Below are 14,832 nucleotides of genomic sequence, written 5' to 3'. Positions count from 1 at the left end.
TTATTTATATTGTTCAATTTGTTTTAGTCTCACGACCTGTTAGAATTTATGAATGACAGAAAACTCTCATGAATGACGCGCATAAACTAAAGCAAAAATCACAATTATAAAACTTTCGAGAATATTTCGCACATTGCCTCGTGGATATTTTTATTGATCAACTGTTATCCATCATGAGCACTGGAATTTAGGTTTGAATAGTTACACAATAACACAGAAAAAATTTAGGAAATTCGTTGTTTAAAAGGCATAGTTTTTTTTTAAAGATAGAGCCTTGTTTTTAAATATATTCTTATTTAAAAAAAGGTTTTTTATCAAAAATGGTCAATTAAAACCGATAGCGTGAAATGATAATAGCCATTGTTCACCAAGGCGTATAAGAGTATTATCGTGTAAAATTGATTTCACAATGGTTGATCGATCGGTCAGAAACTAGAGTGAACCGAGCCGTGAAATTTTCGGCATGGCTTTCTGACAATTAGAAGGCTTTAGAAATGGAGCTTTACGAAGTTCTGCTCGAGCAAGGAAAGGATTATTATTGAAGAATAATAGAGTGAAACCAACCTTTTCTTGTAGAGTCCTGAATTTGAAAATATTTCGCTGCTTTAGAAAAAAGAATCTAAGTTTAATTTTTTTTCTTTTTTTTTTAATTAAGGAAAAAAAACTAAATTATTAGGTTTTTGAAAAATTCTAATCACTCCGGATTTTGATTGTGGAATATACGGAGCAAAATTTTGAAATTTTGCTTACTGACCAGTGGCCGGCTGTGCCATTCATTATAATGGGCACTTTTCCAAAAATTTAAAGCGATTTAAAAACTATTAGTATTAATAACGTGAGGCATTTCTTTTGAAACATTTCTGAAATATAGTGAGCATTACAGGTTCATTTCTTAAATAAAGAAAAGTTTTAAGAATTAAGCGCGAAATAAAATAATTTTCAGAGCATTATAAAATATTCATAATAATTCCGTATTTATAATAATAATAGTAATTATAACAATGATAGAGCGGCTATATTGCTATAATAATAATTAATTAAACGGGGATGTACCTCAGGGGATAGAGCGTTCGTTTCGCACATGAAAGGCTTGGAGTATGATCCCCCACACCTCCACTTATGAGCCGGGGGATAGAGCTTCCAAAAGGTGAACCGGATTCGAATTCCAACAATGGCTGATCGATACAAATTACGTACCCGGCTCGCACCGACCACGGTGCTGACGTGAAATATCCTCAGTGGTAAACGGACTATGGGTTAGAGTCCCCTTGCAGTGAGGCTAACCGGTGGAGATTTTCGTGGTTTTCCTTTCCATGCAACTCAAATACCGAGTTGTTCCATCAAAAAGTCATCCACGACAGCAAATTTCTCCCAATACTTAATCCAGGTGTTCGCTTGTCTTCTGGATTATGTTCAAACTGACAAGGCTATGGAGTTGAACATTAGTAGTCGTTAACCAGAAAATTGGATCTGCTGCTCAGCGACGGTTATGAGATAAAATAATAAAGCTCACATCGATCGCCTCCTGTGATGACCTAGGCAGACACATTTTGTTATATTTAGTCGCTCTGTGACTAGTAATTTCTTTTAATTCTGCCATGTAGAGCAGTCATGTCAAAGATACGGCCCGCGGGCCACATCCGGCCCCCGGTTCGTATTAATACGGCCCGCGATCACGATGTGTCACAGAAAGAAGAATCGGGTTTTTTTAGAGCTTTTAGACTTCACTCGATTCCTCTACGGAAGTTTTAAAATGTGCACACTACATTTATAAGTAATTTCAAGGGCAGAGCGTGCCTGGACAAGCGAGAGAGATAGACAGTAACGCCATTTCTTAGCAACAAGAGGAATCTTCGACTGGAATATACTTAGCAGCACAACTACGGATGGCGCTCCTGCCATGGCTGACAAACACTAAATTAAAACAGAAAACATCAGGGAATTTTGTGGGATTTTCCTGTATAATTCATCAGGAATCATTGGCATCCAAACATTTAAAAATGGACCATGTAATGCAACCTATAATTAAAATAATAAATTTTATAAGGAGCAGAGGACTGAATCACCGACAGATCAGGCAGTTTTTACAAGATTTGAACGAAAAATTTTTTGCTGACCCTTATTTCACCTAAATTCGTTGGCTCAGTCGAGGAGTAGTTTTAGAAAGATTTTTTTCATTACGTGACCCTATTCAAACTTTCATGTTAGAAAAAGGCAACCCAGTTGATTATGACAATGACTGGTGGATTGATTGTGCCTTTTTGGTAGCCACGCGCTTGCTTTTTATAAAGAAAAACAATTATCGTTCTTTTTCTTGCCATATTTTTACAGCTCTGTTATATTTAATAATAAAACTTGTTAAGTTTGTTTGTTATGTGAATTCGTGTTTATTGATAAGTTGATTCACCTTCTGATCCATACTTACTACTTACTACACGAATTTACACTGGTGACCCGGACAGAGAATTTATATTGGTGACAACGAACTGTGAATTATGCCGAACACGAATGAAAGTGAAACTGGCACTACTGAGTTGGCTCGAGTTGCAGTAAAATGTCCACAATTTTGGAAAGATAATCCTATCATCTGGTTTTCGCAAGTCGAATCGCAATTCATTACGAGTGGAATAACACAAGACAATACAAAGTACCATATTGTCGTAGCATCGATCGAAACTGAAATCTTGGCGCAAGTAAGTGATATAATTACTTCACCTCCAGTTAATGATATGTATAAAACATTAAAAAATAGACTAATTGAAGTATTTAGTGATTCGGAAGAGAGACGACTTAAAAAACTCCTTCAAGATATCGATTTAGGCGATAAACGCCCATCTGCATTGCTTCGCCAAATGCATGATTTAGCTGGCGATAGTGTGGATGACAAATTTTTAAGATCGTTATGGCTGCAAAGACTGCCAACACAGATGCAAGCTATACTTAGTACTTCGTCTGACGAATTAAATAAACTAGCAATGATGGCTGATAAAATTGCCGATGTGTCAAATTCAAATGAAATTCACTCTGCTACGGTAAAATCGACACTGCAGTCTGAAAACGAAATTGTTGGTTTATCTGACACTATAATTACCATGCAAACTCAGATTAATGAACTGAGTAAAAAACTAGATAAAGCATTGAGATTTCGTAGTCGTAGCCAAAACAGAGATGAATACAAACGTCGTGATCGCTCTAATAGCAAAACACGGATGTGTTGGTATCACTTTCGGTTTAGAGACAGGGCAAACAAATGCATTCCTCCTTGTAGTTTTAAACCGGAAAACTAGGATGCCAGACGTCGCTGGTGGCAGGCGTTTATGGCAAAGAAAATAAATGCCGCTTAATCATCTGTGAGAAGACATTAGGTCTTAAATTTCTTGTAGATACAGGAGCAGATATATCCGTCCTACCACCATCTGTTGCAGAACGCAAAAAACAAGAGTCAATTTTAAATTTAGTAGCTGCTAATGGATCCAAAATTCCTGTTTATGGAAAACGTTCTTTAACTGTTGACATAGGTTTACGTCGTCTTTTTAAATGGACTTTCACGGTAGCTGATGTTTCCAGACCTATTTTGGGAGCAGATTTTTTGTCAAATTACGATATACTTGTCGATTTAAAGCGAAAATGTTTGATTGACAGATTAACATCAGTTTCCACTAGAGGTAAAATAAGTACAGACAGTTTACCTAGTATAACTACTTTAAAATCTTCTTTTGAACTTGATAGCGTCATCAAAAAATACAATACCGTATTTGATGATATTGAATATACGCCAAACCAAACTCAAACTCACGATACCACTCATGTTATTGAGACTAAAGGACCTCCTGTGGCAGCTAAGGCTAGACGATTATCTGCTGACAAGCTAGAAGCAGCTAAAGCTGAATTTTCTGTTTTGGTCCAGAAAGGGATTTGCAGCCCTTCTAATAGTTGTTGGAGTAGTCCTCTACATTTAGTTAAAAAATCAGATGGATCTTGGAGACCTTGTGGGGATTTTCGGGCATTAAATGCAAAGACAGTACCGGATAATTATCCCATACGTCACTTACATGACTTTTCCTCGAATTTGTATGGAAAAACTGTCTTTTCCACTTTGGATTTAAAAAAAGCATTCCATCAAGTGCCAATGCATAAAGACGATATAAAGAAAACCGCTATCATAACTCCCTTCGGTTTATTTGAATTTAACTACATGACCTTTGGGTTAAGAAATGCCGCCCAGCCCATGCAGAGACTCCTTGATCACATCCTTCAGGGTTTAAACTTCTGTTTTGTATACATTGATGACATACTCATCGCTTCTTCCTCTATTGAAGAGCATTTGTTACATCTAGATGAAGTACTCCGTAGGTTGAAGGCACATAATTTGAAAGTAAATTTATCTAAGTGCGTGTTTGCTACTGACAAAGTTAAATTTTTGGGTCACTTTATTGACCAAAAGGGTATAACTCCACTTCCTGAAAAAATTCAAATAATTGAGAATTTTCCCAAACCTTCAACTGTTAATGAACTTCGTAGATTCCTTGGCATTATTAACTTTTACAGACGATTTCTTCCTCGAGCTGCTGAAAAACAATTTGTTTTAAATGGAATGTTGGGTGTCACAAAGAAAAATGACAAGACTCCTTTAGTATGGTCAGAAGAGTCAGAAAATGCTTTTACTCAGTGCAAAGAAGAGCTAAAAAATGTAACTTTTCTTGCCCATCCTGATTCTAAAGCAACACTTGCACTAATGTGTGATGCTTCTGATAAGGCCATTGGAGCATCGATTCAGCAAGTAACCAGTGACAATAGTTGGGAGCCTCTTGGTTTTTTCTCTCGTAAACTTAGCATGACAGAGCAAAAGTACAGCACATATGACCGAGAACTTTTAGCCATTTTTGCAGCTATTAAATATTTCCGATACATATTAGAAGGAGTAAACTTCATTGTTTTCACTGATCATAAAGCTTTAACTCATGCCTTGAATCCAAAATATGACAAACTCTCACCTCGACAAATTAACCATCTAAATTTCATTGCTCAATTTACAAGTGACATTCGACATATTGACGGATCACAAAATCCTGTTGCAGATGCCTTTTCAAGAATCAATAGCATTAAGTTCCCTCAATCATTGAACTTCGATGAAATCGCTCATTCTCAAAAAAATGATCCCGAATTGCAACAAATTTTATCTGATACAAATTCCAGTCTTAAACTTCAACAACTTCCAATACCCAACAGTGAAAATTTCATATTCTGTGATACGTCTAGTAAATTCATTCGCCCATTTATTCCTGAAAAATTTCGTACCCAAGTATTTGACGCCATGCATAACCTTGCTCATCCTGGTGTTAAAACTACTGTGAAGCTAATTACTGATCGTTTTATTTGGCCAAACATGAAAAGAGAAATCGCAAAACTAGCCAAATCATGCATAGCATGTCAAAAAGCAAAGATTTCTCGCCATGTTCACTCGCCGCTGCAAGAATTTATTGTTCCAAGCAAAAGATTTAGCCATATAAACATTGATTTAGTTGGACCTATGCCTTCTTCACAAGGGTTTTCATATTGTCTCACATGTATCGATAGGTACACGAGATGGACTGAGGCAATACCGTTGACAAATATACAAGCCGAGACAGTTGCTCAAGCTCTTTACACTCATTGGTTTGCTAGATATGGGATTCCTGAAGGTATAACAACTGATCGAGGATCTCAGTTCAGAAGTGAACTGTTTCGTACTTTAGCAAAAAACTTTGGTATACGTCTTTCGTATACAACGTCATATCATCCTCAAGCGAACGGAATGATAGAAAGGTGGCATAGGGTTCTTAAGCAGTCCATTATGTGTCATACCTCAATCCACTGGACTTTTGCTTTACCTGCTGTGTTACTTGGATTGCGCTCTGTGTATAGAGAGGATTTGGGATGTTCTCCAGCTGAGTTGGTTTATGGAGAGAATCTGCGTCTTCCGGGACAATTTTTTGCCTCTTCGGAAATAGAGAAGGTCGATAATATGTTTTTGCAAAAATTGAATCGTCACCTACACAATCTTAAGCCAGTTCCGACCTCTTCCCTCGACAAAAGACATGTTTTTGTTTTCAAAGACTAGGTTGCTTGCACACATGTTTTCTTACGAGTTGATGCAGTAAAACCAACTCTTCATACACCCTACACTGGACCCTATGAAGTTTACAGTCGTAACGACAAAACTTTCACTATCAGAATCAAAGGTAAAAACTGTGTAGTGTCAATTGATAGAGTAAAACCAGCTCATTTACTCTCAGATAGTTCTGATTTAGCAGAACCGCCAGATATTCCTTCTAAATTGGTACAAAATGCTCCTGTTTTACGACCAACTGAAAATGATCGAATTCCTGCTGCCATAAAAAAGACTCGTTTTGGACGAGTAGTACACTTCCCAAAAAGGCTAACTGAGGAATTTGAACTTTAATTATTTTTTTTCCAGAAGGGGAGATGGTGTGGCGACCGCCACCTATCGTTAAATACTTTCACTGCGCTGAAACCGTTTACCAGTTGTCGCGTGCAATCATTATCTAGCCACGCGCTTGCTTTTTATAAAGAAAAACAATTATCGTTCTTTTTCTTGCCATATTTTTACAGCTCTGTTATATTTAATAATAAAACTTGTTAAGTTTGTTTGTTATGTGAATTCGTGTTTATTGATAAGTTGATTCACCTTCTGATCCATACTTACTACTTACTACACGAATTTACACAATCAATAAAATATGATTAAGTAGAAGGGCAAAATACAACAATTAATTCACTACTTTTAAAAAATTAAATGATTCCCTCTGACCTATCGATACTTTAAAATGTGGCAGAGAAAATGTGTGTCATTTCTAAAAGTGCTATTCTAAGTACTAAAACGTTGGAAATGACTGACATAAACGTAACAACTAATAGTTACTCTTATGTTCACTTTAATGAACAAAATTTCATTATTTTTTTTTAGCCTATTTATACCATTCTAACTGCCTGTTTATAAGTCATATTGTGGGAAGAGTATAAAATAAATACAGTGTCAGTTTAAAATTGGCCTCCATTTGTGTTAAAACGAGCGTGAGTTGGGAAAACAAATATAAAACGAGAAAAAATAATATCAAGTGGTAGTTGAGTTTCTTTATGACGGCTTATAGTGGCTTTTTCCAAAAATAGTTAGTTAAATAGGTAATTCCTATTTAAAAGTCCGGGCTAAAAAAGAAACCAACAACGAAACCTAATTATTGAAACCGCAACCATAAAAATTATTTCCATCCATTAGCTATGTAGCTTAATCGAACGCAGGATAGTATTTTGGGAAATTTTTTTTTTAATTGTGGAAAAGTAAGGGGAAAAAAAATAAAGCTTTATGTGTCACTTCTTGTAAGATAGCTATGATGATGCCGGAAGTGAAACTAAAAATAAGTTTCGCTTTCTTAAATATGCTAGTAAAAAACATCTGTAAAAAGGGATCTGGCATTTGCGCGACCGACAACCGAATATTAACATTTTCACGCAGGCAGGTCTTTCTGCTGTGCGCAGAGCCGAAGATGATGGAGGAATTTTAATGTATAAATGTTTGTGTTCGTCTCTTAATGTGACTATTGTAAATGATTAAACTTTTATTTATGATTGCGTAATGATAAGTTGATATCATAGAGTAGTTTTACATCGATCTAATTCTGGATATGGAAGATTTAAAATTCAGCAAACAGCTCATACCTTCACTAATTTGTGGCCTTGCCTGTTTTATATCGGGTAAGTAAAATGATTTATTTAATTTAATTTTAAGTTCCTAATAGTGATATAACTAAAAATATTCGTTACTAAATAGCTTATAATGCCTGTGCACCTTTCAAATTGATTTTGGCATTTCAGATTTAATTTTAATACACCCAAACTAATCAGTTCCAGTTATGAATTGGTTGTTTACAAATATAATTTTGTAGGGATAATTTTTCAAATCTTATATGACTCTAAAAAAGCTTATTAAAACAAATTTCAGAATATATAATAGTGTATAATTGATAATGTTAAATACTGTTCACATTCAAATTTTGTTTGTACACAATTTTAATCTTTAAAACATTTTACATAAAATATTTGGTTTAAAAATATTAATATTTGTTTCATGGTTTTAATGAAATTTTTGAGCTTAGTATTGTCTGTAATACGCATATTAAAAAAAAGAAGTTTTTGCTTCCTAAAATAAATATAATATGTATCTGTATAGAATTTTGAAGTTTTATTTTGAGAAACCAATTTTATTTAAACTATGTTATATTTCTTTTTAAATACCCAGTACATTTTTACATTCAGTTATATTATTGTTTATTTTACTATTGACGAGGTAGTTAATGGTGTTTATACTTAGAGTTGCGCTTTAATTTACAATAATTAAAGTACTTATTTTTATGAAATAAAAATATATACTTCTATTATTGTTGTAAAGTAATGTCACAATAAAATTCAAAATATTTACCGAAACATAAATAGATTGAAAGTAAAAGTTTTAGATTTTTTTTAAGGAAGAAAAAAAAAAAATTGTTTTTAATTTTAATTAACGTAAGGTATTTAATAAATAAATGAAATAAGGAAATAAATTGAGAAAAGGGGTTTAACATTTATGAAAATATAAATAAATTTAATTTTTACTTGTAAGCTGTTTAAAATTTTATTCTTTTTTTATCAATCCAATTTTGAATGACCATAGCTGTCAATATTATGCGTAATAGAACAGTACATAAAATTTTGAAGTATCAGCACAATGTTATATCATTGTTAATGATTAAATATATATGTATGTACATTATATAAAATTATACTTAGTATGATTTATAAATCTATGATTATGTTATTTGGAATGTTTTAAGATTAATTTTTCTTTCATTATTTGTGTATAGTTGAGTTTAAAGGGATATTTCTGTATTGCGATCTGCCACACCAACTACAATCGCAAAGGCCCTAAATTGATTTTAAGCTGTAAAAAATTTTTTTTTAAAAAAAAGCATATAGAAGTTTCTCGAGGGTGGCTACGAGTTATACCCTTTGAGCGAGTTATACCCTCCTATCTGCGACATGTTTTTAAGTTTCTCCTAGGCCGCTGCCCGAAAGTGGCCAAGACTAGGTGATTATTCTGCCATAGATCATGATACAGAAATCTTCCCAAGAGGCACAAGGGGATTAGTTTCTTTTAAAAAATAACTTATGCCCACATAGGTTAGTCTATTTCAGCAATTAGTAGCTTTTTTTTTAGTGTAAATCATTACTTAACTTGAATAAGGTAGTAGGATAAAATGAAATCTCTTTTTTATTGTTTTTATCTTAATATTGTACAAAGCTAATTTATTAAAATGGTTTCAAAATATTTATCGAATTCTACAGTTTTCTGTCTTTTTAATAGCATTGATGATTTTTCTTAAATTGAAGTGATTGGTGCTGTATTTGATTTGAATTGTAAAATTTCACTTGACTAATGTCTAAAGTTCATTAGATATTAAAAGTAATGACATGTTTTCATTCCTTCAGTTGTCATCAGTTCTGATTTATCAAGTACAACGTATGTGAAAAAAGGAGGTGAATTCATCCTGCTGTGCCAGGTACGCGGACTGGATGGCGTGCACCTCTGGTATAAAGATGGAAAAGCAATAAGAGCCGATTCCATTAACAAATATCATCTGGAAGTGGGCTCTCTTCAATATAATCTAGAAGAGAAACAGTGGTTTTCAATAATGAAATTAACAGTGAAAAATGCTGATTCTATTCACACTGGTGATTATAAATGTAATATTACTGGCGATCATTCTCAGCATGTCATTGTAGTCACAGGTAAGATTGTTCCACTTTTTAAAATTTTTGTTCCTCTCTTGTCTTAATGGGTGTTTTTGAATATCTATGTATTTTATTAGAATTTATTATTCTGAATTTTTTCTGGAAGAATATTAAATATCAAAATTAAGATTTTGATTCAGAATTTTGGTTCCCATTTATGATTTTAATAACTGTGCTTTATTTGCTTCAGATTATTCTAACTAATGTAGATATAACAAATAGATTTTAATGAAAAGAATGTGCCTAAAAATTTCAGTATGTTTGTTCTCTTTGGAAAGAATGTGCTTTTACAAAAGTGAAAAGTTTTGAAAGCGTGTTGTCTTTTATTTCCATTATTATTTTTATTTATTTCCTCAGGAAAAAAGTCAAGGACATCACGAAGACAAAAGAAAGTTATGCTTCAGTGGTTCTCCTGTTCTCTGAGTTGAGGATAATGACCCTCTTTTAAACATATTGTCTTTGAATATTTATGGTGTACATAAAAAGTATTTTAATTGAACTTTGTTCCGTAATAATTTGTTTTAAAATGAATTTAAAATTATCATTCTTCCGAAAGAAGTAAAATTTCAAAGATGCTGTATCTTCAGTGGGATGCGAGGGTATGATTCATGATTTGGGAGTTTTGAATAGAGAAAAGCTTTATCATGTTAAAAACTATATATGTTGTATTTTAAATCATTATTAGTATCTATTAGGATGAAGTTTATTGTCAAAAGCAAATTTTTTTGATGATTCTATTTTACAATTTTTTTTTTTTGATATGCATAAAAGTTGTCTTTACTCATAGGATCTGCTGCCTGTATCAGAATAAATTTACTCACAATTAAATATTTGCATAAATTTTATCAATTTGAATCTATTTATGATCAAAAAATGTATGGAAGTAAATATTTTCAGTGTGACACCTTTTTTTAAAAGAATTAATATGCTGTACATTAATTATTTTGTATCAGAATAAATTTACTCGCAATTAAATATTTACATAAATTTTATCCAATTCAATCTATTTATGATAAAAAAATGTATGGAAGTAAATCTTTTCAGTGTAACACCTTTTTTTAAAACAATTAATATGCTGTTCATTAATTATTTTGCTATTGAACTTATTTATATAATTCATTTATTGCAAATATCATAAATGTATTTATTTTTAGGTGACATGATAGTAACTAATGAAGAGGAACCCGGTATGGGGAAGTTGCTTACACCTGGTGAACCTCTAATACTGCAGTGTAGTACATCTGACTGTCCTCAATGTAAGATTATATGGTAAGAAAGGACTTTTTACAATGTCAATTATATTATGTTATTCCCTTATTGAAATGAACTGCTGTATAGTTTTCATAATTTTTAGTTGATAAAAAATATGTAATAAATACGGTCAAACCTTAGTATTATAAGCTTAAAAGAAGCCGCTCTATATTTTATGGCTTAAAATATCATTTATGTTCAATGTACAAGATGTCAAACGTCATAGTATTTTTAACTTCTTATAATGTCTTTTCATTTGCATAAACACTTAGCTGAAATTCTTTAGCTTCATTATTTTCCTTTTATTTTATATCTTCCAATCAGTGAGTCCATTTGCAAACTTTAAAACATCAAATATTGCAGAGGAGACATGAAAAACATGAATAATTATTTGTCCCAAGGGATGCAAAAATCTTCATTGCAAAGTAAATAAACAGAATTATAACCAAACTTTAGATGTTTTTATGTATAAAAAAATTCTTTGTTTTGTTCATCAATCGATAGAATGTGCAGATTCTTCTTCTAATTTCTAATTCCTCGATTCTCGAGACCATTGATTTGCGGTAAATGAATAATTTATATTTCGACAAAATTTTCTCAGAGTTCTGCTTTTCTAAAATTTAAATTTCGTTACATAGCCAAAATCTTGTTGACGAGACATTTATTCTGCTCTTACCAGCACCCTCTTTTTTTCTTTTCTTTCTGGGTTCTCATTCTCGAGCCTTGACCTTTTTTTTTTTATTTACATAGTTTTGATAGAGAAAAACACAACTTTGGATCAACTTCGAAAACACGAAAATTGGATCATGTTGAAAATTAGATAAAAAATTGTCCTAGATTCATAAAATTGATTATCTGTGCTTAAACATCTTTTGAAAAAAATCAAAAGAGATAAGGAAGAAATTTTTTTTTTACCTGCAGTCATCAAAGAAAGTCTTAGTAATACACAACCATTTATATGTTTTATTTTCTTTTAAGTTTTGCTCTAAAAAAATACAAGAATTAAATATGAATACATCAATAGATCAAAATTTTGCAAACAATGGCAAACTGTATTAAAAATGTTGTATGGTTATCTCTAACAATAAATAGTTTGTGATATTACTTAAGAATACGTTTAGTAATTGTAAAATTAGTAATTTTAGTAAGAAACCTTTATAAATTCTTCCAAAGTTTAGAAAAAATGTTTTATAGCAATTAAAGATGGTTTGGGAAATCTAGGTCCACCAAAAAAGTATTCGGATGAAAAATATTTTTCTGCTATCTGAATAGCAAAAGCATGAACACCTATGTAAATTCATATTATTGAAGTTCCTGATTTTAATGTTTGGTGATATTTTATTTCATGAGATAGTCTGGTATATATATATATATACAGAGGTCTGTACAGACCGAATTTACTACCGTTTAGCGGTACCTTCAAAAATTCAACTTTAGGAAAAATAGTAGTTTCACAAATTTAATTTTAGGAAAAACGGTAGTTTCACAAAATACTTCTTCTTAAAATTTTATTTTTGTATTCCTTAAGAAATGATAAATCCATATTCTTGCCATATTTTTGTGTTGGATTTTTAAATATAATTTTTAAGTTTTCACAAATTATGTCTAAATTTTCACAAAATATGTACCTCTCAGAAAAACCTAGACAGACCCCTGATATAGTTACAATTAAGCAACTCGTTGAACAGACTCCATTTTTAGTGTCATGGTGCATAGCGTTTTTAAAAAGTACTTACAGGTGCTTAGTTTCAATTTTTATTTTTAAAAGCCCTTATAGGTGCTTTTTTCATTGGGTCTTTTTAAAAAGTGCTTAATTTTCCCTTTTCCAAAATAAGAATTTTTTTTCTTTACCATGTCGATTTTCGCCACGTATTGCGCAAAAGCATGCTTTTCACATTATTCAATGTTTTCACTATTCATTCAACCACGATTTATTTCGGTGTACCGTCAGTCCATAACGTATGAAAGCGTCAATCATTTTACATGTTTGATGAAATGCTTAAGAGTCTGCATGTGTGTATAATGAGCTGGGTTCGGGGAGATTATTGCACTCTCATGTGCAACTGCTACATTTTGCAAGATATTCTATATTTCAGGCTTCATTTTTCACCCTCTGATTGATATTGAATCGAAAAATCTCTCGATCATCGTATAATGGCTAATATGATCAGGAAAAGAGTTCTTTGTCAGAAACTAGTTATTTTATCATAATCATATAAAGTCTTTAAAAATTATTTTGCATTTTGTTAAAGTATGTAGTGCTTAAAAAATACTTACTTTTTGCTGAAGGATTTGGCTACACACCCTGAGTGTGCTTGTGCAGTCCTATTTTTAAAATAGTTTTGATTTTTTTATTAGATTTTTCCTTTTAATTTACCATTTTTTTTTTCAGTGTTAGTACTGTAAGTGTGATTTTAATTCGTTTGAGATTCTAAATAAAGTTTATTTGACTGCAAACTTTTTCGAAGTTTTAAAAATACAGCTTCAACAATTTAGCAGCTAAGTTCTATAGAACACATTTAATTATGAATAAAATGAAGCAAAAATGTAAAAAAAAAATATTAATTAGTTACTTAATAAATAACGAAATTATTATTTTATACCTTGAAAAAAATAATTAGGGCCACAGAAACAGGAAAATTGTGGATAATAGGGAATTAAATCAATCTTAAAAAATTAGGGAAGTGCCTAAGAATTGAACTAATATTCCCAAACAGTTAAGGAAAATTAAACAATTTGACTTAGAGGTTTTAATAATGTTTATTTATAAAAAAAATTGTCATAGCAATTTTTAAAATTTTTTTTTATTTCCACATCTAATAATAAGGATTGATATATATTCTGCATGCATATTATGTGTTTCTTATATTAATAATTATGGTAAAACTGAAAAATTTATTTAAAAAAAAAGTATACCACTGCTTATAAAAATCATGAAAATTGACTCAAATCAGCTTAAAAGAAGAAAGGAAATTTATTTTCCATTAGTTTGTGGCCACCCTGGAAAGGCGTGTCCTCAAAGCATTTCTTCTTATTTTTACTCGCGGTTTCAAATCTGTTTACATTAATTGTCTTACAGCATTAATTCATTTTAAACCTTTTTCTTTTCTTTTAGGCAAAGAAATGGGGAGCCTTTATCTTCAATTGACAACCATATAGAAATACATGACAAAAATAATTCAGTTGTAATCAAGAGTGCCACTTATAATGACACAGGTGTTTATATATGTGGCATTACCCATGGGGATCTAAGCATTTCTGTGAATGCTACTATTGTTGTACAGTGTGAGTATCATTATTATTTTTTCCTCGTTTTTGTTTTCATTTGAAATAAATGTATAATAATAAATTTAATAAGAAGTCAGTTATTTAACTTGAAACGAGTCGAACACACTCTTTATTGTTGTATTTAAGTTGTTGAAAAATGACAGTGATTCTGCTTGCTTATTGTATTGCTGCAAATGTGTCAGAAATTATATAAAAAAAATGGTGTGCTGGCAAAATTATAGCCAAACTTATAAAATTTATTATTTTTCTTTTTTAACAGTAGCTCAAGAAGGAAATTAAAATAATTTTGATATCCTATTACATTGCATTTTTTGATGCAGGAGTTAGATAAATCCTAATCAAAAGCTTTAATTGTTCAATTACAACTCTTTTCTTGTTTTGAAATTTGTTTTGTCAATCAATATTATCATAAATGGGCATATTAATAGGTGAATAAAGTAGCGGAGAATTCATCTTTGAAATAGGGGA

At 31.6% G+C, this 14,832-nt stretch overlaps 1 protein-coding gene across 2 annotated transcripts in view; it reads left to right on the top strand.

Annotated features, from left to right (window-relative positions):
- The window catches only part of LOC107454243 (basigin), a 71,209-nt gene that overhangs the window by 45,195 nt on the left and 11,182 nt on the right, over positions 1–14,832 (top strand). Inside the window, exons 1-4 of one of the 2 annotated variants that reach the window (XM_087149719.1) lie at positions 7,470–7,752; positions 9,523–9,822; positions 10,980–11,094; positions 14,192–14,361. In XM_087149719.1, the coding sequence (XP_087005845.1) occupies positions 7,683–7,752; positions 9,523–9,822; positions 10,980–11,094; positions 14,192–14,361 (655 nt within the window). In that variant the 5' untranslated portion in view covers positions 7,470–7,682. Of the gene's footprint in view, positions 1–7,469; positions 7,753–9,522; positions 9,823–10,979; positions 11,095–14,191; positions 14,362–14,832 lie in introns of those variants that run through there. The other variant, XM_016071365.4, reaches the window with a different exon arrangement.

Source organism: Parasteatoda tepidariorum, chromosome 8 (genome assembly GCF_982258835.1).
Source record: "Parasteatoda tepidariorum strain Cologne lab strain chromosome 8, Ptep-v5.0, whole genome shotgun sequence".
Lineage (NCBI taxonomy): Eukaryota > Metazoa > Arthropoda > Arachnida > Araneae > Theridiidae > Parasteatoda > Parasteatoda tepidariorum.
The sequence above is the reverse complement of the archived record's forward strand: the minus strand, read 5'-3'. Positions and strand labels throughout refer to the sequence as shown.